Raw genomic sequence first — 26,444 nt, 5'->3', positions numbered from 1 at the left:
TCCATCTAACTAACAGTGAAATCCCAATGGGCTTGGACTGGAGTAACTCTGCTTAGGATTTCACTGTAAAACTCTGAAAAGCAGGGACCGTTGTTACTCTGCAAACTCAAGGGAACGAATGAATGAGATTTGTGCAGGAATTTCATTTGGTGAATTAGCTGCAGCCCTCTACATTTTCGCTGCCATTCTGGAGCTAGTGTTGGCATGTCCATGCAGGAGTTTCCCATGCTGTTGGTTTGGGTTTCAGTGGATTATTGGTTGTGGACATTTTTCATTTAAATTTCTTTCTTTTCCTTTGTGCCTCACAAACAAAATATTCACTTTCTTTGGTATGCAATGAAGCAAGGGGAGTGGAGTTCTGGCTCTTATACTATAGACCAGAGCATAAGACCCCAATCGCAAACACTGTTTAACACTGAATATGTACACAGGACTTAGTGAGTCTTTGGCAGTGGCAATAGTAGCTTATTCACAGCCATAATAACTAAGTATCTGAATGCAACCCTCTTTAAGTGCTATTCCAAATGATCCCAGAGAATCCCAAGTATTCATCTGTAGCTTATACACTCTTCACCACCTCCTAAGACATTGGAGCCGGGCTCTGGGCTATGACCAGTTAAAGCACAAACTGCCAACCTCTTAAGACTTTCTTGAGGACTAGTTCCCAGTGTCTGGACTATACCACTTCAGAGTATAAGAGGAAACCTCACAAGGTTGAGGGCTCCACCATACAAAAATTTCCCTATACCGAGAAAAGTAGCTCATCAAGGAAAAGGCTAGACTGGAATCCTTTTCCGTGATATGTTAGCTTCCTACGGGGATAGGGGAGACAGGAAAAGTGGTACAGAGGAACAGTCAGGCAAACCCCTATCCACACTGAAGCCACACAACCCAGGCGCAAGTTGTCCAGCTAGAGTGTAAAAATTTGGACGCTTGAGCTGAGCTATTTTGTCCGCCGCTCAATAGTCTTTGTCACGGGCGGTAAGGAGCCTGTTTTTACTTGCATGCATTTGGAAGTTGCGCTTTGAGTGTACTTGGTGGTCTTCTCTAGCCTGTCATTTCCGAGCTCAAAAAGCTAAAGGGTGAGTCGGCTGTGCAATCATCAGCAGAGCAGCTTTTGGGGTCGCGGAGGCAGTCAGCCAAGACGTGCTTGGGCTCTCTTAAAAACACCACCAGGACTGTGATGTTGTCACTGGAGCCGCTCTCTTTCGCTGCGGCCACCAGCCTCTCGGCCGCCTTGAGACCATCACCTTGGCTTTGGGTTAAGTGCTCCAGAACAAGGTCCACCACCTCAAAGGGTCTAATAGCGTCGAAGAATCCATCACAGGCCAGAAGCACATAATCTTCAGCCCCAGTCAACTCAAATGACGCACCATCTGCACAGCCAGAGATATAAGGCTTCTGGAATAAGTCACCTAAGAGACAGAAGCGGGAGAAAACATGTCAACATTCGCATGTGCTACAGCTTTCTGACCACCCCCATTGCTTCTCAAGCTGTTCCTTTATTGACGATGAAGTGCTAGGACAAAAATCGCTCATAATTCCATTGGAGGCAGAAAGCAAATTTGGGCTACAGATTCGACATGAAGGGTGTTAGGAGGACACACAAAAAGCCACCAGAAAAGTCTCACTGAAAAGTGGTCTAGAAATATTTTAATTTAAAAAAACTTTTAAAGGCTTCCCCTTAAATTCCTCAAAATTTTAGCTCAAAAAAAGCACCTGTATCTTCACTTGAATTTTGTTCAAACAGGGTTGGCAACTTAGGAGGCTGTGCGCAAAATCCACTCTTTTAATGTCTCTCATCATCCCCCTTAGATGTTCTACCCAAGTCAGTCCTTCCACATTTCTCCATGGATTTATTTAAATATTCCAACATGCAACCGAACAGTAGCCAACAGCACTGATTTCAGGTACACCTGGGCCATTCAAGGATGCACAACTATATTATTAGATGCTTCAGGGAAGGAACCAAAAAAGCTCTCTTCTTCAACTTGTGCTGTCAGGTGTATGTTACTATGGCAATGTGCTGTGCAGAGCAATTATTAATGTAGGAGCAATAATGGCAGCATCAGAGTCCAAGGTTAGCACATGCTGCCATCTCTGTTAATAAGAAAAAATAAATGGCTTTGTGAAAATCTGGGAGAAGCATGCATGCTTTGTCCTGTTCATTTCAGATTTCCACAGCAGCTAGCTGATGTCAAATAACTGTTTTCCTCAATTTGGAAGTTGTTTGCAACGCAATCCTACGGATACTCCAGTCCGAGTCTTCTGAAATCAGTGGGCTTCAACTTAAGTTATCTCTGCATAGGATTCTACTTTTTAATACTGAATTGTCTAGAGTTGAGAGAGTGCATTGAAACAATTTCTTATTTGCTATGAAACACTAAGTTGCAAACTGTGGGGTGGTGGAAAAAACCCTACACATAACACACCCCTCTGAATTGTACGGGACATGCTAGCAATATTTCATCAGAGGTAAAGAATCATTCTATTACAGGCTGAGCAGCTTCAAGCATCTTGCTTACCAATCGCTCTGGAAACAGCCAAGGTCCCATTGACACGCCAGCAGTCCATATAGGTTACGCAGCCCCCTAAGGCCTCAATCCGTTGTCTCTCATCCTAAAATCAGTCAACAAAATCCCATCATGCCACTGCTGTAGAGAGTGGGAAAAGTGAGGAGGGGCTAAAGTGCCTAAGCCTGAAAGAACTAAGCAGATCTATTCAGAATCCTAATCAGTCTACTCAATGGGACTCTATTCCCAGGGGATGTGATTTTTCTTCACCTTATCCCATAAGGCTATTCTGAGGATAGAACAGTTCTACAGGCTGTTCTGAATTCTTCTGGAAGATGGGCGAGATCAACAACTAATCTCATTAGTAGTTCTTCACTTTCTTGGACTGCCATGGGAACGACATGCGCTGAATCAGCTATGAGACGGCTACTCCAGGCGTATTTTAGTATTATTTACTATTCATGTTGCACTGCCAATGTACATGGTTCTGTTTAAGGTAAAGCAAAGAAAAAATTTCATGGAGTTGACACTGTATGTTCTGATTGTAGAGGGAAGGAACATGCAAGGGTTCTTCTTGTTCATTACATTTTTATCCTGTCTTCTTTTCCAAAGAGTTCAGGGCAGCACACATGGTTCTCTTCTCCTCCATTTTATCTTCACAACCACCCTGTGAGGTAGGTTAGGTTGAGAGGCATGTGATTGGCCCAAGATCACCCAGCAATGATGTCCCATTAGCAATTGTTTGAATGCATCTATCTCTATTGCATATTTAACGTGTACATTTTTGTATGTAATGAATTGCATCTCATATTTCCACCATTTTGTTCTTAAACACCACCACCTTAAAAATGCACGTACTCACACACGCACAAATAAATTGTGTTATTTCTACATATATGAAGGAAAGCCAGGATACAAATTTTTCAAAACAATTTTAAGCATCAAAATCCATTCCAAAGAGTTGTAGTAGACAGGCAAAGGGACAACAGTTACCTCTCTCTCTGGCTTATGGGGCTCCATCAGGGTTACAGCTTTCCCCTGTCGCACCAGCATTACTTGGGAGTCTCCCAGCCAAGCAACGTGTAGCTTGTTCCCGACAATCAAGGCAGACACACCTGTGCTCCCACTGCGCAGCTTCTGTGGAGGAGGAAGGGAAGAATGTGTCTCAAAGAGTGCCCAAATGTGCTAAATGAAACTGCAGAGAGTTAAGTGGTGCTCATTATCGAGCCATTCAGCAATCAGATGCCTGAGACATTCTGTTAAGGATGCAGAAAAAATTAGGGCAAATTTACACAACCTTCTTTTTGGAGTGATTAGCTGTATCTGGTCATTGAAAATATTTGTTAAATATTCTCCTCCTCCTCCTCCAGTTTTACTACTATGGGTCACTTCTAATTGTTAATTCTAATTGTACTTCCATGTATGCCAGTCTAAGCTAGATCAGTGACTATAAAGGGTGGTGATGAAGGGCCATGAAGTTGCAACAGACTTCTGGCGACCCTTCCTGGAGTTTTCAAGGCAATATGAGCCGAGCAGAGATAGCTTGCCGTTGCTTTCTTCCTTGATGGTCTCTCAACTAACCATGGCCAACCCCGTGCACCTTCCAAGATCTGACAAGCTTGGCTTAGTCTGGGCTACACAGGACAAGCGTGGTGATTGCATTCCCTTTCTTCTGTGTCTACATGCGCTAGGAAGTCATGGTTCTCAGAACACGGGCATGAAGCAAAGCAGACATAGCTGACAACTTCCATGGCGTCCTGAAGCTTATATTTATAGCATGTTCCAGCTATATTTATAGCATGCTACATTTATAACGTAAGAATCTTTTAAAACAAAAATAAACTAAAACTTTAAAGTAACAGAATTAAAAACTAGGGTTCTGATGAACCCCAAGATATTTCAACAGTGCTGTCAAAGGAGGGGGGTGCGGGTGGGTGGGGAGAGAAAGTTGTCAGAAATCTCAGTCCTCTTACGGTTCTGCTGCTGGTGTGGGTCAGATCCTGCAATGAGGCCAGCAGATACAGCTCTCTATCCACCGGATAGTCATTTTCTATGACCCCCAGACTTGAGGTCACCTACTTTTTGGCACGGAAGCACTAGCCTCTTTGATTTAGCTTGTTGGTTTTATTTTTTCAGTTTGATTTTATTACAAGTGCTTTATATGTTCTGCACAGAAAAGCATTTTATAAATAAAATTTAGGTTTTTTAAAAAAATCATTTTCTATGTCCAAAAGCCACTGCATTGTAAAGAAGGTGTTAAAGATCTTGGCTTATTTTTACATCATGTAGAGCATAATTTTGCTGGCTGTAAAAAAACCCTCCCTTCATATTAAATTTCATGGTTACAAACACAGTAGCAGTAAGGAATAAAGTTTTACTGGTGGCGTGGAAGTACTTTAAAAAATGATTGGAGAGCGATTCTAGAATACTGCTAAGGAAAATGTGTGCACATCTGGCATGCTAGATCTTGTCAACACTCCCCCCGTCTGAATTTAAGTGAAGAGAAAAAAAAACATTTTATCAGTCTAGGTAGGGAGACATGGCTACTCTTCGGGAAAGATCAGTTACTGATCTATGCTGACCTGAATTAAAATGCTCATTTCCTCAGATTTGTGGACAGTGATTCATAGGATAACATGTATTAAGTGAACCAATAAAATATTTATATGAGACATTCTGCAAACTAATAGAGCCTAAGAGGTTACAAAAGATTTATTGTCTGGGGATGGACTTACTGCTTCCTGTCTCAACTGCCCCCAGTATGCCAACAACAGTCTAAAGCAACTGAGTTTGTGTCTATCCACTCACCTCTCGTCTGGCTTTAGAAAGGAACATTTCATCTGTTTTCTGGAAAGAGTCTTTCAAGGCCTCTGCTGGGTTTTTCAAAATCTCCTTGTGATGTGCGATGTTGAAATGCAAATGAGTTGCTGCATAGTTAGCGGCATCGACGCCACCATGACCATCAAACACGGCAAAGTATGCTCTCTCCACACCGTCCTTTCAGTAGGTCATGTCGAGAGAGGAAGAGAGAGACTCCTTGAACATATGAAATGGCATGGAGCTATTTTGACTAGCACTGGCTATCCAGGAACTCTGGCAGAGAGAAGTCTTCCCTAGTTCTCTACCTAAGATACTTTTAACCAGAGATGTCAGAGACTGAACTCATTTAGAAGCTCCACCCTTCTGTACTCCCGTCCTACGGCATCAATGCAATGAACAACAGGGACAGAGATTGCTACTTAAAGAAGATGGGACTCTGGCTGCTTTTGCACTTGTTGAGGAATGCATTTTCAATGCCCTTTAGGAACATCTGCTTGCAAATGATCACTAAAGTGCATTATCCAACATGTGTGAAAGCAGCCTATATCAAATAAGCCAATCTGAATCTGCAACATGACCAACAGAAGGGGGAATGCACCACAGTTGCTGCCTGCTGATTTACTGGTTAGCAGCAAGAGTTTTTTGGAAGGAGTATCTAGTGCAGCTCTACAGACGAACAAAACCCTTACCGTCATGCCAAAAAGTTGATTAAATTCCGGAAGGGAAACGTGTCTGTCCTCCATCTTCCGGCGGGAATTGCGTGTTGCATGGATGGAGACCTGGAGGTAGCGTTCAAGAGGCCTCAGTGGTGGTAGCTGCTTCTGCCATTTGCAACAAACATCCCAGAGCTTGTTAAAGAAACAGCGCTGCAAAGGGCTTCCATCAAGCACTAGCACAAAAAAACAGGGATAATGTGAAGAAAGGTTTGGGCTGCTTGCTCCCTCCCTCATTCCCTGCCCCTCTTCACGCTGCTCGAAGCCTTCTTCACTAGCTTATTTACCTAAGATTTTATTCTGAATAAACTTTGCATCAAGGCACCAACAATCGTTGTTTCAGGTCAAAGCAGATTTCAGCCTTCAATGCTAGACTTATTCAGAAGGTAAATATGGCTCATCTACAACAAGGATGTGAATGGCCCAGGCTAGCCCAATCTCTTCTGATCTTGGAAGCTAAGCAGGGTCAGCTCTGGTTAGCACTTGGATGGGCCACAAAAGAAGTCCAGGATAGCAACATAGAGGAAGCCACTGGCAAACCACCTCTGAATCTCTCTTGCTTTCACTTCCTGTCTAAACATGAAGGACAAGATAGGATGGTGGTTGCTTCTTGACTTAAGCCTAGAGTACATCTATTCAGCCCAGTCGTATGTTGGAGCCTGGACTGATTCTAAGAATGCTGATTGTTTGGAGTGATCTATCTCTGGTCCATGTCAACAAGAAGCCTTGGATAATAAAAGAGATCAGCATTTTTTAGGGACAGCTGCATTTCCCAACTGCATATTAACCTTGAAGAGTCATGGAGAACCGCAGTATATTCGGCTAGATGGTCATTCTTAATGCTGTTAAATGACAGTTTTCAGCTGCCCAGCAGATGGAGCCACGTTACTTCTCTTTGATTCAGAGGGAAAAGTAGCCAAAAAGAATACTGGAGCACAAGGATAAGCCATTTCTCTCATTTGTTAAAACCACTGTTGGTTGTTATTTATTTCATTATCACTTACGTAAGTGGAGCTTGTACACAAGCAAAACAAGGCATGAAATGTCAACAACAAACTAGACAAGAGAGGGACAGGAAGGAAGGGAGGGAAGGAGGAACGGAAACGGCAACAAAGGATGAATGAGAGCAAATACAGTCATACGTATTTTCTCCCTTATGACAAAGAGTGCTCTAATCCAGACTTATGCAATGGCTCCAAAATCCCTTATGATCAGGTTATCTTCTGCAATCAGTCCTCTTCCCTTCTCCCTCATCCCATTCTGGCCATTTCCCAGCTCCTTACTGGCAACCTTTCTTGTGCTTAATTTCCCCCCTTCTGCTCGCTCTTGCCCCCCTCCCCTTCATCTGCACTCACTACAACAAATTTCCCCTCTTTCTGAGCCATACTCTCCTCTTTTCATTCTATTTATTCCTGCATGGCTTCTAACTTCTTTAAAGCTCACCTCTGCTAAAACTCTCCCCAGCCCTCACAAGCATTCTTGTCTCTCACTTGCTGTTCAACTAGATCCATGTTTCCTAAACTTCTGATAGCTAAGGAATATTTTCTTTTCCAAACTGGGATTACTTTCTGGAGTTCTTCAAGCTTACTCATACCTTTCTGATAGAGTTGCTTCCCTCCATCCTTATATTAGCTCTCTCTTGATCAGGCATCTGATGAAGAGAACTTGATTCTCGAAAGCTTATGCTATAATAAAATTGGTTAGTCTTAAAGGTGCGACTGGACTCTTTTTGATCTTGCTTCTCATGTTCTCTTTAAATGCCTTCCGCTGGCCTTCAAATGGTCTAAAGTCTTTCGCTTCATCTTCTTTTTCTCACCCTCTTCATTCTTCCTGTTACCTTTATGCTGGCTAAACTCCAAAATTACATCTGCCGTCCCCCATTCCCTCCCTTGCGGTTCCCTATAATCAGAGCTCTTCAACCAAGAGGTGGGATTTGAGGGGGAGAGATGGGTGACCTCTCAGATGTTCTGTGAGAGAGTCTTGGGCATAAGGGGCACCAATGGAAAATGAGCAAATCTGTTTAGAAGAGAAGACTTGTTGGTAATGAAAGATATTAGAGTTGGGGGAGTGAAATTCACAGGTGCACGCGCGCGCGCGCACACACACACACATATATATAACGGAAATACAGACAGAAAGGGTAGGAAAAGGAAATTTGTGCAGGATGCAAAAAAGATATGGAAAGCCAGCATAGTGATTTGAGGAGGGGAAATTGCACGGCCTAAATAACAAGAGGGGCAAATGATTTCCCCTAACTGTCACCTTGTGGCAGCTTCACTGACTCATCAGAAACTGAGTTGTCCATATTGTTTTAGCAGGATGCCTGCTGTTTCTTAGGCAGCAAACAACTTCCTGGTGTGGAGAGACTAATAATGCTGATCGTACTGGCCAGCACTGCCTCGCTGCTTCCTGTGGGACTGTTGCAACCATTTGTCAGTTCTTATCAAGGCTCATTTTTGTTCTGCTCCTGGAGTGGAGCTTGTTCAAAGGAACTGCCATGTAATTGTGAAGCACGAAAGCAGTATTTCTAAATCTGCATCTTACATCAAAACAGTAAGCAATATAAGAGGGCTGAATAGTTATGGAACAGTAATATAAGTTCAGGCTCAGGATTCATATATTGTAGGTTTTCCGGTGGAAGGCAAATATACTCACAGAGAGCGGTCCCATGATCTCCAGCTTCCTCCCCTTCCCCATGCTGCTTTTTAAAATCACTAAGATTCGTCTGCAGCAGATCACTAATTGCTGCATGAATCAAAGATGTTGCAAGGAGAGGTGGCGCATTCCTGAGAAGAAAAGGAAAAGATGCTAAAAGGGGCTGCTTGTGGAAGAGAAGCCAAGACAATCACAGGGTTAAAGCTGGCTTCCGATGCAGAAAAAACATTTCAAGTATAAGAACTTTCTATGGAATGACTGTTTTTCCTGCAGTGTCATAGGAAAACACCTGAGCTTTAAAAAAAATTATTACTTTTATTACAAAGCAAAACAAATATACTAAATAGTAGCATAACACCAAGTTTGTACACAAGAATACACCACCTGACCATGATCAAACCAATGGTGACCCTTAAATCTTAATATAATGACTGTCAACCTTCATATCTCCTAAATTTTAACATATCAAATATATTAAACAGAGAAGGCTGAAATCTACATAACAGCATCTCCACTTTCCCATCTTACTTTAGTTTCTGCTTATTCCAGTAATTAAAGGCCTCCTTTCATCTTTGAATAAACACAAGCATATGCTGCCCCCCCACTCCTTATGTGCTCTAATTTTGTCCATAATCACGTTTCCTTTTCGCTTTTAAAGACAAAAGTTCCCAAGCTTCGTCAAGAAAACTATTGTGCCTGATGCAGTTAAAAAGAGAAAGGGCAAGAGCTTCAGCTGGGAACAGGCATCTGTCGGCCAGGTGAGAAAAACCATAAAAAGTTCATATACCACCCAGGCAAGGTGCTAGGTGCATGTGTGTATATATAAAGAATTATACTAAGAATTCTTGGCAAGAGACAGCCCCTGTATCTAAACAGGCACCCCCCACCTTCCCAAGCTGACAAAGCTGGCCATAGTGACTTCTCAACAAAATTCAATGCCATCTGCCTGTCATCAGGAAACGTTAAACAGGTTTTCACTATAACCTTGTAAAGTAAGCAGTTTAAGGCACAGTTAAAAGCTGGCACTGCTCAATCCCAACATTACAACCTAGTTGTGTTTGACATATACTCAACCATCAGCTCCGTACTAACAACATTTTGTCATTACTGAACACCGTATCTAATGAAATTTATCTAAGCTGTGGTCAGCAATTTAACACAGCTGGAATGCTAAGTAATTCCAGTCCCTGAAATATAACTTCATTGAAACTGCAGACAGTATTCAACCAGGAGCTACGCTGCGTTTTATCAGTATTTGTATACACAAGCCAATAGTGAACCAAGCCCCTGAACGCAGTGCCAATCTGACACTTTTTCAAGAATCCAGACAACAGAGTTCTACTGTGTCGGACTCGAACCCAAGTTAGAGAACTTGCATTATCTGTTTTTTCAGACGTTGGAATAATGCATCCAAGTGGATTGCAAGTGTGGGTGCAGCCACAGCTTGGACTTGTAGATGCCTTTACTACCATCCAGTCCATAAAGATCTATCATGATCTGTTATCTGTGGTTTTAAAGCTGTGCTGTAGGGAATTCTGGGATTCCTGGATAGCTTATTAAGTGCTCTTCAATGAGATTGATAAGGGTGGGAAAGCTCTTGCAAAACCGAGAGGGAAATGGCAGCATGGTACAGGTATGCCAAGAGGGATGGAGAGTCCAACAATACAGTTTATTTTATTTTAAGGTTCACACACACCCTAGCCAATTTTTACAGTCCCTCCCTCCTATCTGATGAAAGGAGCTCTGACACTTGAAACCTCAGACTCTGGAAATCTAGCTGGTCTTTAGGGTGCCACTGGTCCCAACTCTTGCTCTTCTACTACAGACCAACACGGCTACCCATCTGAAACTACTGACTGAAAGGTCATTCCCAGTTTTTAGCTAAAGTTAAGAATTTCCTGTCATTCTTACCAAAAGCAATTCTGCATCGGAACTGTGAGGGCAACACAGCATCCTTATTCCTCCCAGAATTTCCTTCAGCACACAATCAGCATCTCTTGTATGAGTAATGCTTGGCTTCCTTGTAGGAAAAGCTAAGCGGAAACAACATGAACAAACAAAATCCCTAAGCCTTTCCAGATGATTTTTTAAAAAAAGCTAAACTATATTCTTAATAGAGCATTTGTAGTAGCTACGATCCAGCCGAAGAAACATGATATTCTGTCAATTATGGATGGTTATAGTCAGGGCTTTTTTTCTGGGAAAAGAGGTGGTGGAACTCAAGACAGCACAATGACGTCACTTTGGGTCAGCTGGAACAAGGGGCGAGTTTTTTAAAGCTTAAATTGCCCTCGGCAAAAATGGTCACATGGCCAGTGGCCCCGCCTCCTAATTTCCAGACAGAGGGGAGTTCAGATTGCCCTCCGCACTGCTCCAGCAGCAGAGGGCGATCTAAACTCCCCTCTGTCTGGAGATCAGGGGGCAGGGCCACCGGCCATGTGACCGTTTTTAAGAGGTGCCGGAACTCTATTCCACTGCGTTCCTGCTGAAAAAAAGCCCTGGTTATAGTCTTACTGAAGGGGGAACAGACACATTTGGGTTCACTGGAAAGGGGAGTTTAAGGAACTACATAAAAGGGCAGGGTGAGCAATGAAATGACAGAGATATGTTGTTGCTTCAAAATATCAGCAAGCACTCCAGCATGGAGAAAAGATGTTGGACTACAGGAATTCTGAGTTCACACACTCGGAGCCAAGTTGAAGATGGATGAATGAATGTTTTTGACCCTAAAAGGTCCTCATTCTGATTTGGTCTACAGTATGGGGAAAAGGGAGGTTTAACTCTTTCCTTCTCCACACTTCTTTCCCAAAAGAAACAAGCATCAAGCCTGCAATTAGCTTTGGTAAGGAAAAAAGACAGGCAAAGACAGTGAGCCTGTCTTCTTTCCCTATCAGTGCTAATGTCAAACTAGGGATATTTTGATAGGAAAATGGTGTGTGCATGGGAGGGGTTAGCCCCCCTTGCCCTGTGCTACAGATATCAGTCCCAGCTGCTTTTTGGGTTTAAATACATGTTGGGAGACTTCTAAAGTAACATACAATTTGGTCCTCAATCTAGTTTGAGAATGGAACGGGGAAGCTTCTGCCTATGCTTGCAGAATGTATTTGCTGACAATGAAATAATGATAGAATCTACCTTACAGATTGCTCTCCACCAGAGAAATATACCTCTCTAGCTATGCTTACAAAAGGTAGATTATTTTTCCAGTCAGAAAAAGAAAAGAGAGAGATTCAGAATCTGAACAGGAATTCATAAGTCACAGAATTTAGTCTCTTCTGTATCTATCTATTAATTACGACTATTGTACTAACATCTGTGTTGGCCCAAGAACAAAGCGCTTATTAGCATACGTAACATCTGTCACTCCCACCATCGAGAAACCATAGCCAGCCTACAAGCATCTATTAGCAGCATAATCTGTATGTTTACTCAGAAGTAAACCTCACTCTGAAATCAATGGTTCTTGCACCTAAGACTTGTACACTGGGGTTTGTAGCGAACATCTTAGTATGTAGGGATTTTAGGAAAGCCTGGTATTCTTACTTTATAAAGTAAATAAAGTACTGGACATGCTCATGAGCTACTTACTTGCCAGGGAAATATAAGAATGTGTTACTTCATGGAAGGAAAGATACAGATGGATCTTTTGGCTGGAATTCCACACCAAAATGTCACTTGCGCATCCCCTTTTGGTAGATGCGTCTGCTTTATGGAATCTTCTAGAAAAGGCCTTTTTGTAGATCTTATCACTGTGATTTGCCGTTGCATTTTAGTGTGATGAAGTATAGTTTTTATGTTTTTAATTGTTTTTCATGTATGTTCTGCAGCATGGCTTGTAGACCTCTTTGAGACCACATATTGGGGAACTGGAGTTCATAAACATTTTTAAATCTAACAAATGTTCAGTTTAGGTCTACTGGTAGCATGTCAACACAAATCTGGTCTATCACACCATTACACTTTCTAGAGCGCAAAGGCATAACCTGTAAAGAATGTTTTTGGCTTGCAAATGCAATGTAGTGGTTAGAGTGTCTGACTAGTATCTGGGGGACCCTAGGTTGAAATCCCCAGTATGTCAGGACGCTCAGAGGGTGACCACGGACTGGTCCCTCTCAGGCTATCCTACCTCACCAGGTTGTTGTAAGATAAAAGTGTACTAAATAAGTGAATACAATGCACACATAAGGTCTCGATGTCCCAGGAGTTACTAGATGCCCCTTCCCCTTGAAGCCTGCTTGGCACCCACCCTAATCTCTTTTAGGTACCAGCTTTTAATTAAGGGGGTGATCTTCTAACATTTTTATAGTCTGCATTTTAGCTTGAAAAATGTTTGAGACTTTCATTAAGCTGCTCAAAGTTTTATGCTGTTTTTAATAGTTAACTTTTGTTGTATTGCATTTTCATTATCGTTCATTTTGTAAGCTGCATGGACCAGTTCTCTGGAGAGGTGGCAAAGAAATTTTCTAAATGCATAATCAAGATGCTGTTACATTTCTCACTACTTCCTTGAGTTTTCTTACAGCTCTAAAGAAAAGATTAAACAAGAAGAGGCTTGAGGGCTTTTGGAATTTTATTTTATTTATGTCATTTATAGTCCACCTCATTCACTGAGACTCAAGGCAGATTACACAGTGTAAGATTAATACAATCAATTTCAAGAACATTTTCATAAGCAATGCCATAGGGTAAATAAATACAAATTTACAAAGACAAAGCGTTAGGAAGAATCCAATACAGAGTTGAAGAAATGCTGTAATAGAGCATAAGCAACTCTAGGACTGACATTAGACAACAGGTAGTACATAGAAGCACATATTTAAAGTAAATGAGTAGTAAGTAAGGCGACATAGTGTTGAAGTCTATGGTCCCTAACTTATTAGCGAAGCATCTGAGACGCCCTCCCTACAAAACAGCCCTCCTATCCGAGTAAAAAGCCTTTTTGAATAATTTGGTTTTGCATTGCTTGCAGAAAGGTAGGAGAGAAGGAATGTATGAGAGGCACACAATCTCTCTAACCAGCACTAGTTTCAGGGCAGGTAAGCAAAAAATTCAGTTACTGCCACAGTGGTCTCCTCCCTGCATGAACAGGAACAGTCATAAGCTAGATCAAAACTTCCAAAGCTGCATAAATGTGATTACTATATAGACTATACTTGGGTGAGAGAGAAAATAGTTGTGTCATCACAAAGAACACTCAACTTATTGTGAAGGTTCCCTCTGCTCAGTGGATGGGAGCCATCTTATCAGGGGTGATTTCCACCAAGCTGTCAAGGCACAGGTCAACTCAAACTTCCTGCCTTCAGCAATGAGTTCACTCAGATCTTCAGTACGGGAGCTCTCAAAACCATAACTAAACTGAATAAACAAGCTGCATAGCAGACTAGCAGTCAAATAACAAGACTAAACATGAAAAAACAACATAGATTCAATTAACCAGGAAGACTATAGAAAAAGCAAAAAGGTCCAGCCATACTATAATCTCCCCCCATAAGAAGTAAGGTAAGATACCCTCCCATCCAAAGAGTAGAACGAATCTTCGTGGTAAGTCCAATGTTCCTTTCTCACTCTAAAAAGAAGAGCACTTTATCAAAGGATTCACAAAAACAGCTCCCATGTAGGGTGTGGCTCAGTGACAGAGCATCTCCTTGGCATGCAGAAGATTCCAGGTTTAGTACCTGGCATCTACAGTTCAAAAGATCAGGTAGTAGGTGATGTAAAAGACCTTGCTTGAAACCCTGGAGAGCCACTGCCAGTCTGAGTAGAAAATACCGACCTTGATGTAGCAAGAGTCTGATTCAGAATAAGGTAGCTTTGAGTTCTCCACTTGTTGCAGCACCTGACAGCCAAAAGCTGCATCGGCTAAGGCAAGGGAGTCCATTTTATAATGACACGCAAATGTGGAACCTGAGGGGCTGCCTGAACCTGGCTGTGATCAGTTGGAAGATTCTCTGGTTGAGGGCCCACTTCTTGTGTTCTCTTGCCTGCTCACCAAAATTCCCATATGTTGAATGTGTTCCACTGACAAAGACAACAAATTTCTTTCTGCCCATGATAGAATCAGGGCTGCTTCCTTGCACTTCCTCAAAAGTGTAAGGAGGCTAACCCGATTGCTTGGCTCTCTAGCAGGTTGATGCCTTTGAGGTGGATCTTGTTGTTTCAAACCCCCTGGACACTGTGATACAGACACATTACCCCCCAGCCAGGAAAAATGGAATCTGTAGTGACCCATATCCAATTTTGTATCCACTCTTTGCCTGTGGGAAGATTGTAGTACTCTGTTCACCAATTCAGGCTGTTCTTTTAAGATTCTAGTAGGAAAAATCTGCAGGCGACCTTTCCCTTGATCTCAAGCCGAAAGGAAAGAAGAAACCACTGTCGCTCTCACATAGAACCTTGCCCAAGGAACCAATGTGATACATGACGTCACCATGAAGCCCTGAAGGTGAACTTTGCCTTCATAGCTTGTCTGGCAGCACAAGAAATCCTGTGGAAGTTTGGGTGGGGGGATGGATCCAAGCTATGGTGGCCACCATTGTCGATCAACTGCCACTGGACTCTCCTTCCTTGTGGGGCCATTTCCCACCAAAGCTTCTCTCCTCCCATCATTATCTGGGCAACCAGCAGCCTCTGCATTTGGTGATGTGTCATCCTGACTTGTGTTCCCACCCAGGCCTTCATGCAGCTCTCACATCCTCTTTGGGGGTGGAGGTTGATATTTGTTTCTCGGTTTGAGGATTAGTAATAATAAGAATAACAACAACAACAACATTCGATTTATATAACGCCCTTCAGGACAACTTAATGCCACTCAGAGCGGTTTACAAAGTATGTTGTTATTATCCTCACAACAATCACCCTGTGAGGCGGGTGGGGCTGAGAGCTGTGACTGATCCAAGGTCACCCAGCTGACTTCAAGGGGAGGAGTGGGGAATCAAACCCGGTTCTCTGGATTAAAGTCTCTGTCTTCCAAAGAGAAGAGGAAACCAATTGGAGGTGGCATGTGCTTCACTGAAGTTAGGAGAATGAATTTAAAAGGTATTTAGAAGAAAAAATGTAGGCTATCTAGCAGAGCTCCTTTGGGACCCATGCCTCTATCTTAGGCGGGAGACAAACTGAGGATCTGGGTGAACCCACTGCTGGAGATAAGAAGTTTGAGTTGACCTGCCTCCGTCCTGACTGGACAGTGGGAATCAGCCATAAGATGCCCTCCCCCTCAGAGTGAGAATGTCCACTATACCTCCCCTAAACCAATTTTTACAAGTCCTTTGGCAACTTAGAGACCAACAAGAGTGCAAGCTTTTGAGAGTCAGAGCTCCCTTTTTCAGACACCTCTGACTCTTGAAAGTTGACAGCCTGAAAATCTTGTTGGTCTCTAAGGTGCCACTAGACTCAAATCCTGCTGTTCTACTGCAGACCAACATGGCTACCCACCTAAAAGCATTTTCACAAGCACCATCCAGAGATTCCTTGCTTATTACCCAAGAGTTTGCTGAAGTTACACATCAGACACTGTGACCATAAAAATACTTGTTAGGACATATATGGGGCAACTGGAAGTTTTGCTTTATGTGGTGGAAATTTTGTTATGGTGCTTTTAAGAAATATAGTGTCTTTTAAGCTGCTTCAAACTGAGAGGAAACAGTGCAGAGTTTTAAATATCTAAATGCAGAACCACTGTACTGTTATTTTTTCAGACGTCACACGTACATCCTGACACAGCTGTGGCAAAATACACTTCTGGTGTTCCAGTGAAATTATGCCCATTTAGGATGGTGGCAGATATTCATTAAATTAGGCGTTAATAATAATGGAGGCATTCAAAAAAAGCCACATGTCCACCAATTAGCTTGATTAATGCCTGGTCAGAGGGTGTATTTTAAGCACGGATTGACAATTCAACACTGCCAATCTCATGAACACTCTTATTTCAGAATAAAGGTAAAAGAGGAAGCATTCTTCAGCATACAAAGACAACACTGATTTCAAATTTAATTTAGCTAAAAGAACTATTAATTGGATAACCAATTTTGATTAGGCAAAGAGGTTTCAAATCCAAATCACCCCTGTGTTAAGAAGGGATTAGCTATGGTAAATTGTCTTCATTTTAAAAAGTGACATTTCCTCCACAAACCAAGCACCAAAATAATAGGTCAGCTTTCATTTTAAATTAAACACTGTTCACATAAAATAATATTTTGGCCCAAGACCATTCAGTCACAGCTCTGGGAACACATTTAAGCCACATTCTTCACCATTTCACATGAGAGGCAAACACTGGATTCTAACACTGCATTTTGTTATACATTTTATTCTCAAGCCCAGAAATAACTTGATTATTGTGCTTACAATGGGGGCACAGGAGTGGCAAAGGAGAAAAAGAGAAAGAGAGCTGCCATGGGTTAAAAATAGCCATAATATTTGCTGGATAGGCCCATATGTATCCACTGGGAAGAGTGGGTAGATAGCTATAGCAGTTTTCCAACACAACACATCTAGGCCAGGGATCCCAGCCTTTTTGAGCCTGCAGCCACCTTTGGAACTTTGATGTGGTGGTGCCATTCCAAAATGGCTGCCACGAGGTGGAGCCAAACCCAAAATGGCTTCTGCATGAGGTGATGTCAGAGTACCCTTCTCATTCCTCCTCGGAATAAGGAAAACCTGAAGGGGAAGTGGAACAACACGCTGGCTAAGGAAAGCCCAGGTGCTTAGCAGGCCTACTGATCCTCCAGTAGAAAACCCTTTCATTTGAATGACAGCAGTTAATAACAAGACCTGCCTTACAATGATCCCACCCTCTTTCTGAGAAGCTTACTCAGTTCCAAGGAAATACTGGTGAGTGCCAATGGTACCCACAGGCGCCATGTTGGGGAATCTTAATCTAAACCATCTAATCTGCCTTCAGTCTCAGTGAGAACGGCAGACTAGATGCAGAGGCAGACTATAAAGCAGTAACAAGAACAAACAACACCCCTATATACTGAAATTAGGCACATTTTATTCTTCCACTTAAAAACTAGACTACTAGGATGCTATCACTTCAATGTCCCTTAAAATGTTTTTAGTCTTCAAAAGTTCTTTCTATGTAGGAGAAAGCACACAAATGCAGTTCAGCATTCTCTGCTGTAAAGACAGGCCTGAGTGGACTGTATCATATAATTACATATGTAGGAAGGCAGGCAGCCGTTGAAAGGAACGGACATTAAGCAGACAGTGATAAATTTGAGCTCTATGTCCAATCTTCAGGTGAGCAAGGATTGATTCCTATGAAATGCAGTATTGGCTCAACTTTATTATTGGTCTGATTTTTCCATAGATTTTTTTCCACCATATCTTCAGTCTGGGACTGGAAGATAGGACTAAAATCATTAGAGGGGACCACTACATGTTGAATGTGGACCACAGGAGAAGTCTGCCCTCATTCCAAACAAGGCCCCAAAGAGTAGAGGGAAACGCCCCACTCACCATGCAGAAGGACCCAACCACAGAAACTTTGCTGAACTGCATTTCAAGTCCATTTTTCCTCCCCATGTCAGACACAACAGTCTGGGGACTGGTTTATTTACTGCATGTTATTTACTTTACAAGCGAATGGCAACAGACATACACTCATATAAAGATGTATTCTTTTCAGACTTTTCAAAAGCTATTTAGACCTGACAAGTGTAACGGAAGGCTTGGATTAAAGTAATTAATAGCCAAAAGAAAACAGAAATCTCATATTCTATATTTATTTATTGTCTGCCTTTCTCCCTGAGACTCAAGGCGGATTATGGACAGTGAGTCAGTACAGTCAATTTCAAAGACATTTCAATAAGCGACTTCATAGGGTACAGGGACGCATGTTGGCAAAGATTTACGCCATCAGAAATCCAATACAAGGTTGAAGAAATACTGAAACAGAGTATAAACAATCCTAAGATTAACATATTATACAACACATGATCATACTTACAGTAACAGACAGTACATAGCAGTAAAGTCTATAATCCTTATCCCTTTACTGACGCATCTCTTTGAGACCATTTCCTTAAAGTAAAGCCCTCCTGTCTGAGTAAAAAAATCCTCTTGAATAATTCAGTTTTGCAGAAAGCCAGGAGAGTGGGAGCTTTCCTGATCTCTTCAGGTAGGCTATTCCATAAGGTAGGGGCTACCACAGAGAATGCACGTGGATGGGCAGCTGTTGATTTTACCCATATGCTGGGTGGCACCTGCAGAAGGTTCTGTGTTGCAAAGTAATAAAAAAAGTCATATACTATATACAAATTTTGGGTGCCTGGGATTTTTCTAGCCTCTGTCATAAGTATAATTGCGCCTTTGCAAGATTTACCCAATGCATCTACACTTCTGAAATTAAGTGGGGGGGGAATCATTGCATAGATGCAAGAACAGAGGGCCCCTAGCATATCAAATTCTCTTGGAAATGGAAATGAAAGCATCGACCTTGTGTCCCTCTTCTACACCGCCTCACAAAGAAATCTGAATGCAGAATTTGCTACCTCTTCTATTCCCCACAGAAATGAAATAGCATGCTGCCGATGAAGGGAGCGCATGCCTTCTTCAGCAGACGCACACTTAATTTCCTCCCCTCTCTTCACTTCATTGATCTCAGGCTGCCCAGACAGCACAAAGCTAGTCTTTCACTTAGAAGAGTTCTGATGGTCTGCATTAAATCCTGAATAAGCATTATTTTTAAGCAGCATGTGAAACATGGTTGATTACATTCTAAGATGCATGCAACACAGTTACTTTGACTGGCTCAAGCTCTGCCTATACATGCCACTTTCTGAAAGAATTAGATTGGAAAGGCATTAATACCCAGACCCAAATTACTGCATCGGAACAAAAACTAAGATTTGAATAATATTTACAGAAATACTCCAACTAAATCTGCAAAATTTACTAAAACTGCTAGTTTGAGAAAATGAAATGATAAAATTGTAAGTTTGCACCTCTTAAAATAAAATCAAAGGATTGTCAGGAAAACAAAGGAAGATATTTTCAGGTTTTTTAACAGCATTTGTAGGGTTTTTATAAGTATGTGTGAAGGATGAAAGAACGCTCACTTTCATTGATTTTGCATATTTTATTTATTTAGCTTATTCGTTTATCTTATTTGATGCTTCTCCATAAAATATGCCTGAAGTGCTTTATAATAACATGAAAATATATGAGGACCATTAAAATAATCTATACCAAAATAAAATATAATTATAAAAATACAAAAATCCAGCAAGGTAGTAACATCCATCATAAACAATTTCATTAATAAAAAAAGGTCAGCCAGGGGCAATCAACATACACAAAAAGTCTGATTACACCAACTTATTATATTAGCTATTTTGTACTCCACAGAAATCATGCTGAAGAAATGGCATGTTAAATTATAATCATAATTACGCTTATTTGGAAATTAGGTTCCGCTGAACTGATTAAATTTACTTAAGGAAAAACATATTTAGGACCAGGATGCAAGCTATTATCCTCTGTATGTCTTGATGGAAGAGGAAACAAAAATTGTTAAAGGTGGAACCTTTGGATCTGATGAATGTTTTCAAGGCAAATTCTAAATTCAGTTTAGGCAATAGATGGCAGAGGCTGCAACAGATGCCCTACAAACATTAGCTATAGCTGCCAACTGCCTGGAAAAAAAAATATCTAGTCCGTTAACAGACACTTTATAGGATGTTATTTACCTTCATGTCGAAACGCATCAGCTGCCCATTTCTACACATTAAGCCTCTATTAAAGGGACATAACATTTCCCTCTGAATTGTTTGCATATGAACAAAACTATTATTTTAAAGAAAATAGCACCCATGCATCATCTTACAACACAGGAAGTATGCGTCATAGCATGAACCATCTCAGTATAGGCATTCCCTCCTGTGCAAAGCCAAGATGGCACCTACCATGTGTAACATCTCCAATGTGTTGTTTCATTAATCAAGAATACCTTTTTAGTCAGTCAAAATATTTTATTGATTTATCTGACTGATTAAACATAATATAGATGTAAGAAGAGGTATTCAGTTTCTCTTGCTCACTCAAGGAGTCATAGCTTAGAGACGTTTCAACGCAAACTCATATTGTGGTGGTGGCCAAGAATGACTTTCACTAATCTCACCGAATGACAAGGATGAGACTACTTTTTTTTAACTAGCTGAGACAGTGTGGCTGGCCCTAGATTGATGCCTTACATATAGGCTCTTCTTCGCTCAGGAGTGATAACAAAGATGCAAAGTTCTACACCATCTTTCTCTTGCCTGTTCTCTCAATACCATGGAGAGCTCTATTAATTCTATTTTACAGCTGAGAAACTGGCTGGCCAAGAGCACGTTATGATTATCTCAATCACTTCATGGTTTAAAAAAGAGTACCAAGATCATCAACACCCAAATCTAACCGTATTTATACTGGAATCTGTACTATGTGCAGGACTGAATGTGATAGCTTAAGATACACTGGGCAAGAGCATGGGAAAAGTGGAAGAGCCCATTATCCCTCACACTTTGTCATGTATACTCTTGGCGCTGTCATTCCTTGCTAGCAGGAGAATAGTTTTCACAGATTTCTCACAACAAAGGCTTCTGCTTCCCAGCATTTCATGCATGGGTTTGATGTGATTAACGAATGAAGATTTTACGCAACTGCACTCATATACCTTTTGACACATTTTAAATAATGGAATGAATTAAAAGAACAAAAAAGGAGACTGGGGGCTTAAGAAACAAATAGTTTCTAAGAAGTCAGTATTTTACACTTTTGCTGGCAGCCAAAATGAATAAGGTGACTACGTAAAGGGAAGCCCAGGTACAACAACTGCAACACATTTGATTTAACAAAAGAGACAAAAACTCTGAAGGTGAAGGAAGAGAGTTAAGGAAAGCAGCCAAGAAAGGACAGTGAGAGATTCTGGTTCATATCAATTCCTTTAATGAGGTAACTGCTGGCACGCTCACACATACAAAATTCAATTCAAAAAAGCAACACAACACAGACCTGACTCCGGAGACTATTTGTGCAATTGGCCAGGGATGCATTAAGAGCCTGACGGCTGGAAAATCTGGTCATAAGATTTGATCCATTTGCTGGGTGCTTATAATCCAATCTGGATGTTCACAGTCAAGAACTCTCTAACCTCTTTCCCCTTTATAGGGATACTGCTTTGTCCAGCCTAGTGCAGCAGCTCTGTTCGGAAAGCCCTTGCACGGCTTTATTTCTTCCATATGCATCTAAAACCACAGACCGCCTGAAGCTAGCTTTGCAGGCCCAACCAAAGGCCTTTGGAACAATAAAAAATGTGCACTTCATGATCATCATATCTACATAGTTTTGTCCAAACAGGTGCTTCCCACCCCCTCTTCCGGATCTCTGTCTCGGTGAATTCTGCATTTGCCTGATCTTCACTCGTCTTGAGCTAACACCCAAACTCACACATCTCAAGGAGTACTGAAGAGTGGGCCAGGAATTTTCCTTCTTGCTGCCTATAACTTTAACAGCACTTAACCAGACTACACACACTACACACCAATATACGAGTCCTATATTTATTTACAATATTTATATCCCAGCATTTCACATTAAAATGCACCCAAGTTAGCAAGCCACAGAATATAATCAGAGAAATACAAACCATATTTGGGGAAATCCAATTAAACAGAGAGCAGGTTTTTAAAAAATCAACACCCATATCAGAAAACAATAGCACTTCTTATGCTATCCATTCACCCGGTAAAACCACCACCCCTCTTAATCTATGGACATATGCACTGTGCATAAGCTTGCCAACCTACAGGTGATGGCTGGAGATCTCTCAGAATTACTATTCTTCAGGTCACGGAGATCAGTTCCCTTAGAAAAAATAGCTGCTTTGGAAGGTGGATTGTACGGCATTATGCCCTGCTGAGGTCCTTCCCCTCCCCAACCCTGCCCTCTCCAGGCTACACCCCCTCAAACCTCCAGGAACATCCTAACCTGGAGCTGGTAACCCTAACTGAGGGTGAAGCTATGGCTCAGTAAAGCATCTTTGTACAGAGAAAGTATCAGTTCAATCATTATACTGCTTAAAAGGCTCGAGTCATAGGTGATACGCAGAGGTCTTTCTTAAGATTCTGATGGAGTGTTGACTCCTGAAAGCGCATACCCTGGAAATGTAGTTATCTTAAGGTTCTACCTGGCCCCAAATCTTGCTTTTCTACTACAAACCAACACGGCTACCCACCTGAATCTTGACCAAGGTCTAACATAGTAGAAGGCTGCCAAGTATGTATTCATGCAGTGTCCCCACACTTTTTGGCCACATACACTAATTGCACATGCGTACCAAAGGACTCATGCCCCGTTAATCCACAACCACACTGCACTAATCATTCTGTACTCCCTGCTGCATCCTTGCTTACTAAAAACCAACACTGAAAGTAGCCAGGAAGAAACAACCCGCCAATACTCCTTACTCCACACACAACTAATTTGTGTTTTATTTCCAAATCCACGTGCACTTCGTCATGCATCCCACACGCGCACGAATGCTAAAGGAACTAGACCCTAGAAATGGCACAGCAGTGCTCCCGCGGTTGTCAGCTCCCGGGTGGGAAATTCCTGGAGATTCTGGGGGTGGAGCAGGATCGGAGGAGGGGGTATAATGCCATAAAGCCGTTTTAACCAGGGGGAGTGATCTCGAAGGCCTGGAGGGACCACCACCTGGAGGCTGGCAACGCTGCATGCCAGGCCGTGCATGGATGACCCCAAACTCCATTCCCACGTGCGCCAAAAACGGCCTTTCTCATTTTGCAGGACACAGCACTGCCCCCTCTCCCCCAGTTCGTCTGGTATTTTCTCCCCTTTCCCCCTCCGCCTGGGGCACATCCTGATCCAAGTCCTACATCCCCTCCCGGGGAGTTGCCACCTTCGCCTGGGAGTAAGCCCCGCTAACACGGGGCCGGACTTCCGAGGCACAGGATCGCCCCCGACGAGAATCGCTCGCTCCTCCTGCCCTACCTGCTGTCCAGGAAGCCGCGGGCCAACTCCGCCATCTCCGCAGGAGCCTCGGCCTGGCTGAGGGCGCCACCCCGGCCCGGAGGACTCCAAGGCAAGGCGTCCTCCGGACCCAGCGGCCTCGGGAAATCCCGCAGGAGGGAGCCCAGGAAAGCCCGGGCCGCCTCCGTGCAAGCCATGGCCGCCGCCGCTCGTGTGGCCTTAGGGCTGGCCAGAGAGGCAGGCGAGGGCTGTCGGGGCCGGGCCGCCTCCCCCGTTCCGCCCGCCCCGAAGGGAAGCTGCCCCGCCTAGAAACGGTGCCCGGCGGGGCGGGGAAGGCGGACGACCGCAAGCGCGGGAGTCACCTCAGCCCTGAAGGGATTGAGATGGCGGGAGAAGGGAACAAAACACACACAGGGAGAAAAACTTTCATACATATACATGTGTATCTATATGCCTTTATAACACGTTTATTTTATTATTTGTGTCATTTATAGCCCGCCTTGTTTCACACACACTTCCCCCCCTCACAAACAGCTAGGCTATGAGGCAAGTTAGGATGGTGGTTGGCCGAGCTTTCTAGAGATTTTCAACCTTTCTCCCTAAGCAGAACCAAGCCTCTCAGGGTCCAATCCTCTTGTCTGTAGCAGTGGTAAAAGGTTGCCAGCTCCAGGCTGGGAAATTCCTGGAGATTTGGGGGAGGCGGTAGGTGGAGAGGGCAGGGTTTGGGGAGGTACCACAGTATACAATGTCATAGCGTCCACCCTCCAAAGTGGCCTTTTTCTCCTGGAGATTAGTTTTAATTCCACATCTCCAGCCACCACCTGAAGGCTGGCAACCCTACATCTCCAACATGGTGCACATGAGTGCCACAGTACTCATCAACACTTCTTGGTACCCACCAAGAGTTTTTAGATTGGCCTCTGGAGATCTGATTAAAATAACATTGTTTCAGCAGAAGCTACCTACCCTAGTGTTGGTTTTATTCTCCCTCATTTCCTCTTTCTGAATGTATTTTTTAAACTACCCCCTTCTCCCCAGCACTTGGGCTTCCTCTGTGTGTGTGGCGATTTCTGTGGGGGGTGTGTGTGTGTGTGTGAGCATTTTGTGGCCCGCTCCACTCCCTATAGCAGACGTTTGGTGGTGCCCACCATGTGTCAGAATTCCAAAGGTGCCCAAAAGCTCAAAAAGGTTGGGGACCCCTGCTCTATAGTGTTACTGCAGTCTAACTCAATTGAAATCAATGGTCTTAGAGTTGAGTAACCCAGCATAGCATTTCACTGTGAATCAGGTAATTTCCAGACATTTAGAGAGGGTTTGAAGAAGTGAGTGAAAACATATGCTGTAATAAATTTTTGCTAGCCTTTAAGGTGCCACAAGATTGTGTAATTTTGTCTGGAAACCTTTTCCTGTTGGTCAGAATAATCCTTCCCTATATATTTGTTTTATGGTTTAAATCCATTAAAAGTTTTTGCAGATTACAGCCAGCGGGGTGAATCTAACCCATGGGAAGCTTATGCTAGAACAATAAAAAATCCTGTTGCCACAAGACTTCTGCTTGTTTTTGCTACAAAAGATCCTTTCCCATGTGTCAGAGCCTTTTGGACAGCATAATTATCTCATTTATGGGGGTAGAAGCTTTAACGGGTTAGAACCCATCTTGTTAGGTACATGAAGGATTTCAGTAGATGCATGAAAACCTCATGCTACAGTAAACACCAGCACCCAGATTTACCCGAGTGAGCCGGTTGCAGGCAGCGGGGGGAAGTGTGTGTGTGGGGGGGAAGAGACATGGCAGCCGCCATGTTCCTTTGGCTGCAGGGCTCTTGGCATCCATTGATGGGAAGCCCACGCGGCTGCAGTTCGACCTGCTGGCTAGCCAATCAGGGCTGGCTGGCTGGGGCAGTCAGGGGTGGGGAGATCCTTTTGGACCTGGGAGACAGGGTTCGGTAGGGAGCCTTAAGGGAGGCTGGCCCCACCTTTCATTACAGGTAACATGAGAAGTCATTACTGATATTGAGTCCTGTTGGAACTAGTGTGCATAATCTATGTATCCAAAAGGTTTCCTTCCTATGTATATCAATAGGAGCGGCCTCCGATGATTTTAACTTGGAGATATATAGGACCGTATATTTAAAGTCCTTATGAGTGGCCCACCTCCAAAAAGTGGCTAACAGGAGCCTCTACCACACCATTGCGTATGCGTGGCACCGTTCGGCATTCCACTCAGCACTGGCTTCCCATCCTGCCCTCCCTTTAGCTCTAGGTGGGGCTCATCACAGTTTGTCATGGAGGCATGTGGGGTTGTCATGCAAGTTTTCTCCTCAGCACAACTTTTGTGGAGCATTTGGGCATGGAGCATGAATCCGTTCTGGGGAAAACGGCCTTGGCTCTCGGTTTCCTTATTATGGAATCCTGTTAAAGGATTTGGAGAATGAGGTTTGGCATGCCCAGCTTGGAGGCTGTTGGCTCCATCTAACTCCCAGAGGCAGGGGATTCACAAAGTGGCAGCTGCCCATGTGGTCTCCTAACTGTCATCCTATTGTTCCCCCATCTGCAAGAGTCGGAGGGGGCATGGGGGTCATCAGCTGTCAGGCAGGACAGCTGATGCTGGGATCCATGCCCCATGTAGTGCCAATGCTCCGTGAGCTGTAAAATCAATAAAGTTGTGGCCTCCTTTAACTCCAGCACTTGTGTCAGGCATGTTTTGTTACCGTGCCTCCTGCTCTCCTTTCCCCACATCATCGCTAGCCTGCACATTTGCGTCTTT

The 26,444-nt window shown here is 43.0% G+C and overlaps 1 protein-coding gene across 1 annotated transcript; it reads right to left on the bottom strand.

The window, feature by feature from the left end:
- PPM1F (protein phosphatase, Mg2+/Mn2+ dependent 1F) lies at positions 1-23,917 on the bottom strand. The gene is made up of 7 exons (XM_054996692.1): positions 23,699-23,917; positions 8,702-8,832; positions 6,023-6,222; positions 5,322-5,510; positions 3,507-3,650; positions 2,526-2,619; positions 1-1,415 (listed from the first exon to the last, which is right to left on the bottom strand). Exons 1-7 carry the CDS (start codon positions 23,872-23,874, stop codon positions 1,048-1,050), a joined length of 1,302 nt encoding a protein of 433 aa, XP_054852667.1. The 5' UTR covers positions 23,875-23,917; the 3' UTR covers positions 1-1,047.
- Positions 23,918-26,444: the final 2,527 nt, after the last annotated feature.

The sequence above is a fragment of the Eublepharis macularius genome, chromosome 13 (assembly GCF_028583425.1).
Source record: "Eublepharis macularius isolate TG4126 chromosome 13, MPM_Emac_v1.0, whole genome shotgun sequence".
Taxonomy (NCBI): domain Eukaryota; kingdom Metazoa; phylum Chordata; class Lepidosauria; order Squamata; family Eublepharidae; genus Eublepharis; species Eublepharis macularius.
This window is presented reverse-complemented; position numbering and strand designations above follow the sequence as displayed.